At 47.4% G+C, this 7,576-nt stretch overlaps 1 protein-coding gene across 1 annotated transcript; it reads left to right on the top strand.

Moving 5' to 3' along the window:
• Window positions 1-151: 151 nt before the first annotated feature.
• On the top strand, window positions 152-7,175 carry C1H12orf75 (chromosome 1 C12orf75 homolog). The gene is made up of 5 exons (XM_032915294.1): window positions 152-225; window positions 1,411-1,446; window positions 2,135-2,214; window positions 3,900-3,932; window positions 6,314-7,175. Exons 1-5 carry the CDS (start codon window positions 152-154, stop codon window positions 6,322-6,324), a joined length of 234 nt encoding a protein of 77 aa, XP_032771185.1. The 3' UTR covers window positions 6,325-7,175.
• Window positions 7,176-7,576: the final 401 nt, after the last annotated feature.

The raw sequence follows: 7,576 nt of genomic DNA, 5'->3' as shown, positions 1-7,576 counted from the left end.
GCCTCAGCAGTGTGCACCACACCGCGTCTAATACGGCGTGACTTTGACGCTCCTCAATTACGGAGGATTTGGATCCTCCTCGAGGGGGAGCGGAAGTGATGACTGAGTTGCGTGTAAATACTGGGTTCAGTTTAGCAAATGACAACTCAGGATGGGTGTCACTGTGCTCATGGGCCATATTCACCTGAAAACTGTCAAATCCGCTGGTGATGAGGGAGACCGCAGGTGTGTGCACAGCTGTGGTGAGAGCCGACTTGGATTCTAAGTGGGTAAAACCATGGCCGGGCCACCTCTAGGATCAGCAGATTTAGTGAGGGGTGTTAGAAGGAAGCATTGGGTGTCCGTTCTGATTGCGGCCCCTTCTGGATGACCGTGATGTTGTCGTTTAAGTATTGCATTTCTCTAAGAAAAATAAGCTGGGTGTGCTAACCAGGGCTCCAGGACGGCGTCCCCTTAGAGATCAGCAGAGGACTTTTGTGGAATCTGCACTCCTCTTGCACAAGGAGAGAGTCTGTTAGAGGCACCCAGAGGCCTGAGGTCAAGCTCAGGTGTTTTGCCTGAGGTGTCCGTTTTTCTTTGCTGCGACAGAGGCTGTCTGACACTGGCCTCTGGCTTAGCAATATGGCGTAGCTGGTCAGCCAGTGACCCCCAAGTGTTGGCCTGCCTCTACCCTCCAAACTGCTGGGACTACAAGCATGCATCTTCATGGCTGGCTTCTGGGGTTCTAACTAGGGTCTTACTGCTTGCACCACAAGTCATTTAACAGCTGAGCTCTGCGTCCAGCACCAACGCTATGTATTTTAAGGAAGAGAGACCCCCCTAAGAACTTTCTTTGGAATGTTTTCCGACTCTTTGCAATAGAATGAGTACTAATGGCACAATTTTTTTTGTAAAAGGGAAATCAAATTGGCTTTAACTCCTTCTCATGAGATAAGTCTCAGTACTCTTGGTTGGGCTTCTCTGGTGGCACTAGGGACCCCATATCACAGTAAGGGCAAGAAAGAGTTTGAGGAGTCACCTGCTCACCCCTTATTTTAGAGAGGAGATCCAGGCAACTTGTCACTGTCGATCACTGCGGGAGAGGGGGAGAGAGGGGTGGGTGTCAGCTTTCTGACATCCAACTTTGTGGCCTTTCCAGTCTCAGCTGCCCTGGTTATTTATTTGGTTTAGCCGTTGGGCTTTTTAGCATTGGCCGAGTCTATCCACTTTGATACGTAGAGAGTTGCTCAGTCTATACTGTGTGGTCGGAGTCAGCCAGAGTGCTGTGCTGTAGAGCTGCTGGGTGGTAGTAAATGTCAACCAGGGGTACTATTACCTCCACCTTACTCGTGACTGAGGATGCAGTGTCCGGTTTGCAGCTGAGCAGCTCACACACGTGTCTTTGGCTTTTTTTTTTTTTTTTTTTTTTAGAGCAGAAGACTCAATAACTGAAGACGACAAGAGGAGGTATGTGTGCTGGTTTCTCGTGAGTGACTTTGGCCGCCGTGCATGGATGTAACCACACTAACACGGGAACCGAACCCCAGGTTCCATCAGCTGGGATGTTGGCAGGGATGTTGGCAGGGATGTGCACTCTGAAAAGGCAGCAGCCCAGCCAGACTCGGAGTCTGGGCTTCGGTCCTACAAGCTCGTGCTCTGCCCTGTGTGTGGCCCTGTGCCATCCACCCCCGTCCTTGCGGTGACTTCCCCTCCTCACCTCTCCACTTCTTTCTCTCACTGTTCCTCTGGTTCACTCTGCTCCGCTCCACACTGCACTCCTGGGCGCTCTCCCACATGACACATCTTTCCCTGTGAGGAAATGGTTTCTGAATCTTCTAGATTGCCTAATTCTACAGGGACCTCTGAATGTGTCATAAGTGGTGATTGACAGCTGTCACACACTCCTCAACCTATCGCTCTACTGACTTACCTAGCTCACTTCTTTCTCATTACAAGCAAAATATTGAAAACTTTTACTGATTTAATACAATTATTTTCCCAAAGCTCCCTTCTACCATAGAAAACCAAGAATCTTCGAAAAGTCATGAGTCGTCTTCATAATGATATAATTGTTTGGAGTGGTCCATGCTCTGTTTTCTAATGCTTCTCTCTGTGTGTAAAACCCTTTAATTTGATCTGATTTCTTTTCATAAAGAAACTATGGAGGAGTGTATGTTGGCCTGCCCTCAGAAGCTGTCAACGTAGCGTCTAGTCAAGCAAAGACCGTACAAAAAAGTAAGCAAGGGTTTTGTGGGGCTATTTCCTCAAAACAAAAGTATGAGAGAGAGAGAGAGAGAGAGAGAGAGAGAGAGAGAGAGAGAGAGAGAGAGAGTGTGTGTGTGTGTGTGTGTGTGTGTGTGCATGTATGGGTGTGGGTGTGGGCATTTGTGTATCTATGTATGCATTTACATTTCTGGGTGCTTGTGTGTGTGTGTGAGCATGTATGTGTGTGTGTGTGTGTGTGTGTGAGAGCATGTATGTGTGTGTGTGTGAGAGCATGTATGTGTGTGTGTGTGCATGTATGGGTGTGGATGTGGTCGTTTGAGTATCTATGTATGCATTTACATTTCTGGGTGCTTGTGTGTGTGTGAGAGCATGTATGGGTGTGTGTGTGTGTGTGTGAGAGCATGTATGGGGGTGTGTGTGTGTGTGTGAGCATGTATGTGTGTGTGTGTGTGTGTGCATGCATTAGTGAGTGTGCAGATTCACACGCATGTGAAGGTCGAGGAGAGGCTCTGGGGATCCTTGGGAGCGGTCTTCCCTTTTGGAGACTGACTTTCTCTGACTTTGAACCTGTTGAGTCCTCTAATCTGTCTGTCCAGCAAGCTCCAGCGTCCCGGCTGCCCCCCCCCCCTGCTCAGCACTGGATGTACAAGCGCATGCTCCCATGCTGGGTTTCTTTTGTAAAATGTGGGTTTGGGGGCTCGAACTTGGGCTTGCCCAGCAGGCACTTTGCCTCGCCTACTGAGCCATCCCCTTGGTCTCAAAGGAACACAATTTATGTTTTCCACTCACTTGACTTAGCCACTTGCTCTGCTGCAGCAGTGAGCCACGAGTGAGCTCCGCATTCCCTGTCGCTGTTTCTCAAAAGCGCCACCCACATGTTCAAGCAACCTCCACAAAAGCCCAGCTTGCTTGGAGGTTGTGAATAGGGGTTTTATTTACATACATGCACCACGGATACTCAGATTCTCATTAATTTTAGTGCCGATGAGTGTGAAACGGAAAACCGGCATTTGAGCAAGTTGGTGGAGTGTTTGCAAACATGGGCTGTATTTTCACAACATGAAGATAATGAATGGACTTACAGCCGCAGTGCAGTGGCTACAGGAAAAGAAGAACTGCTCACGAAGTGATATCGCGTTATTGTGAAACGCACTGTCATTATTTGTTTGCACGTGGAGATCTGAGGGCAATTTGCTGTAGTTGGTTCTCAGCCTGTGGGTTCCAGGATGTAGCTCGGGCTACAGGTGCCTGTACCCTCAGACCCATCTCGCCTGCCCTCCTTTATGATGTCTAGGAACAAATGTGTGTGTGCGTGCATGTGTGCATGTGTGTGCATGCATGCATACATGTGTACACATGTGTGTGCCCATGTGTATATATATGTGTGTGTATGTGCATGAATGTGTGTATGTGTGCACACGTGTGTGCATGTGTGTGTATGCATGCATACATGTGTGTACATATGAGTTCGTGCCCATGTGTGTGCACGTGTACATATGTATGTGTGTGCATGCATGTGTGTATGTGTGTGTACATGTGTGCATGTGTGTGTGTGCATGTGTGTGTGAGCGTGAATGTACATGTGTGTGTGTGTGTAGGCGCGCACGAGACTATTTGTAGCTTCTAGCTTTTTGGAAAATATAATGAGCTTTTAAAAATCTGAACACTAACTGTTCTTCTCTCTCTAAGATTAGAGGAAGATAACGCAATGGCTGGATACCCGAGAGGTACTTTGTTTTTTTCTAAATCACCTCGTGTGCTTACCCTCAGTGATGAAGAACTGCTTTAGTTTCAATGTGCATCTTAGAGATCTCGAGTGCTGGGATGACAGTCTCGGAAGCTCTGGTCCACTGTCTTCCGTGCTGCCATGGTTTCTCTTCATTCTTTCACAAATGCAGCTTGATTGATTTAATCAGAGCAAGCTGCATGCCTGCCTAAAATACCAGGGCTCACCAAGACCTGGGAGGGCTTAGGACTTGAATGACAGATGGGAGCGCTCAGCCAGGGAGACTCCAGCTAGGAATCACATGAGGATCAACACACAGTGTGGAGACTCTGTGATACAGAGAGGAGATATGGGTTCAGGAGGAGATATGCCTCATGGCACATTCCGTCTGGCAGTCAAGTCTGTGTCGGTCTTGGCAAACATACCTAGCCTCTTTTGAAACCACCCCTTTCAGAAGGGCTGTTTCCCAAGAGAGCCCATACTCTGTTCAAAGTCAGCCTCAGGCTCTTCACAGGCTGGTTGAATGGGTTACTTTTCCCTTGTGGCCTCAGTTTTATAATCTGTAGAATGGGTCTTTCGCTTAGACAATAATGGTTGTTGTTAGGATTAAATAAAATGAATGGTAAGTACTTTGTGCTTTCATCATTGCCCATGTCTTCTTTGTCTTCTTCCTTCTTATTTCCCCCTTCTCTCCCTCTTCCCCCACCTTTTTCTCCCCTCTCCAACCTCTTTATCATATACCTCCCCTCCCTCAGAACCCAGTCTCTAGCAGACTAGAAACAAGAAGAGTTCTTTGCTATTGAGGCCACCTCTTGTCCAGCCAGGGTCAGTCCTGGAGTTGGGAGAGACTGAGAAGTTTTCCAATGGAGGACTGGGACACACAGGGTCTACTTCTTATGGGAGGCCACAAGCCTTAAAATCGTTCTCTGGAGAGTAGCTCATCAGAGAGGCAGCATGGAGATTCATAAAGACTGGGATCCACCCCTCACCCTCCAATTCTTGAAAATTTGCCAGGGATTTTTTTTTTTAAGTCTAGTACTTATTTGAATAGAGCGATTCCCCTCCCCACACAGAATTCCAGTCTTGCGGTCATTTTGTCCCTTGTAGACGTACGTGTGTGACTTGGCCTCCTGTGTAAGCTGAGCTGGTGGAGCAACCAGCCCTGTGCTACCATTTCCCCCCTCCCCCCGTAACGATGACATGTTTCAAAAGTGTAAGAACTGTCCAAGAGGTGTCCTGTAGCCCCATGCTGGGAATCTGGTTCCCTCTGCTGCTCACAGACCTCAGGCGAGCTATGCTGGGCCTCGGCTTTCTCGCTTGGCTCTGTGTGGGGGTCAGATGTTCCCTAGTAACAGTTTAGCAGTTACTGCTGACACAGCCCACATGGCTGTAAGTGGCTCGTTCGCTGCTCTCGGATCCGAACGTGTTCTTTGACAACCAGCCTCTTCTGTCTGCTCTTTTTCTCTGACGGTGTCCCTAAGTAGTCAGTCGGTTCTGATTTCCCTCCGCCTCACCTTTGAAACACCTGAAAGCTTTTCCTGAGCGGCTCTGTGTCCACTGTGCCCCTTGTCCGTGACACTCTGACACCCGTGATTCTCCAGGCCCATCCTTGGGCAAATCCTTGGTGTGAGGACTGTCCAGGGAAGCTTCTGATGCGAAGGGCAAGCTACACTATTGTTGGCTAACACCACAGCCTTTCTGAGTGGGATTCACTTTGTGAGCTCGGTCCGCTCTGTGTTGTGCGAAATGGAGGAATGACTTGGTGTTTTCGTCACTTACGCGATGTTACAAATGTGTAGTTTCTTAGACACCTGACTCCAGAGTGGAACTCAGGGCCGTATGGCTGTGACTTTATGAGAGGCGTCCTCTTCCCAGGAGGGAAATGAAGACACAGGCCTGCTTTCCACTCAGCCAGCAAACGTTTACGAGCTGGCTCTCAGATGCCAGCGCGGGCCAGTCCCATCGGTGTCCCCCTGGGGAGCTTCACAGGCTGCAGATACACGGAGCCCCTCTGCAGTATAGCGTGGGGAAGGGAGGGATAGAGTTTTCACGGCGTGATCTATATTATGAATCTGGTGCTGATGTGCACACAGCCTAGTCTGGCCGTTGCTATTCTGTATTTTAATTTTTAATTATATTTTATAAGTCTCTCAGCATCCAGTCTGATCTCTTTATATAAATATTACCGATGTTCAGAACTACACTACAGTGCCCGGTACCTAATCGGTAGGTACCTAGGCTGCATATTGAACACACACTCCACATCAAAGCAATTCAGTTAAATAATTTGCAGGCTTTAGGACATGTACTTCTTTCTAAGTTATGATTTTTGAATGTGCTAATTCTTTTCTCTCCCCCACTTTTCCTATTTTCCCTTCATAGCTTGCTTGTGAATTTGGAAGGAACTTGGCTCCCAGGACAGTGTATGAACACAGATGTCTTCAAACAAATTCCTAAAGGTTGTCCCTGCCGTGCCATCTCGCCCAAATCCTAGCTGTGTAGTCAGAGTCATGGGTCCATAACCGGATGTCGTGGTCACAGAAGGAAGCTGACGAGACTTCGCGTTCATCCGTGGGACTTTGTGCCACCCACCCATGAGAGACCATAAAGGCTGTTGTTACCCGGCCTGGGCCAGCAGGCTCCACACCATGGTGTTTGGCCACTCAGCACAGTTCACAAAGCGCATGTCTTTTCACAAATAATCTTTTGATAGTTTTTATATGACACAATCCTTACTGTATTTATAACACGACCGTAGGGCCATGCAATCGAATTACTGAAGTAATATATTGCCTCTTGTCCATCGATGTTTCTACATCATGACTTTTTAGCTGTGAAGTTGGTGAATGGATTCTTACAACCATCTCCCGTTTTTACCAGCAGGTTTAACGTTTTTATTTAAATGCCGGAGAATCCCTTCCCTTCGTTAAGAACGTTGCAGCATTTGAAAATGAACTGGTTCAATGTGCATGCTACACATACATGTGGATTAAATTCCTCTTCTCTTATATAATTATAAATATTCTCCAGCCATCCAGTTGCCTGTTCTCCCCTTGTGTAGCCCGAGCATCTCATCATGTTAACTTGGCACCGTCTCTTAGGACATAACTGAGGACAGTTAATGTTTAGCGGGGTATCTGGAAAATTCTTAATTTGCTAACAATGTGTGTATCTACTCATGACGGCAGTGACACAGTTTACCAATGTATTCCAACAATTAAATATTTTTATCCCTCTTTACCTAGATCTCTTAATTATTTTTAAAAGAACACTTTCAAAGAAGCCACATGGGGTGTCACCATATGTAAATAGAGTATATCAATATTTAAACGTAACACTGGTTGTCTTAGGGTTTTACTGCTGTGTAGAGGCACCATGACCAAGGCAACTCTTATAAAGGCAAACATTTAATCAGGGCTGGCTTACAGTTTCAGGGGTTCAGTCCATTATCATCATGGCCAGAAGCACGTCAGGATGCAGGCAGACATGGTGCTGGAGGAGCTGAGACTTCTACATCTTGATCGAAAGGCAGCAGGAGACTGGGTACCATCCTGGGTGTGGTTTGGACATAGGAGACCTCAAAGTCAGCCCCCACAGTGACACACTTCCTCCAGTAACATCACATCTACTCCAAGAAGGCCATAC

The sequence above is a fragment of the Rattus rattus genome, chromosome 1, assembly GCF_011064425.1.
Source record: "Rattus rattus isolate New Zealand chromosome 1, Rrattus_CSIRO_v1, whole genome shotgun sequence".
Classification (NCBI taxonomy): domain Eukaryota; kingdom Metazoa; phylum Chordata; class Mammalia; order Rodentia; family Muridae; genus Rattus; species Rattus rattus.
The sequence above is the reverse complement of the archived record's forward strand: the minus strand, read 5'-3'. Positions and strand labels throughout refer to the sequence as shown.

Bases quoted from the DNA above. Each gene is read 5' to 3' on its own strand.
- C1H12orf75 (XM_032915294.1), top strand. From the start codon at position 152: ATGGGTGTCACTGTGCTCATGGGCCATATTCACCTGAAAACTGTCAAA. The intron at 226-1,410 runs GTGTGTGCACAG...TTTTTTTTTTAG, and splicing joins GGTGATGAGGGAGACCGCAG to AGCAGAAGACTCAATAACTG. The intron at 2,215-3,899 runs GTAAGCAAGGGT...CTCTAAGATTAG, and splicing joins AGCAAAGACCGTACAAAAAA to AGGAAGATAACGCAATGGCT.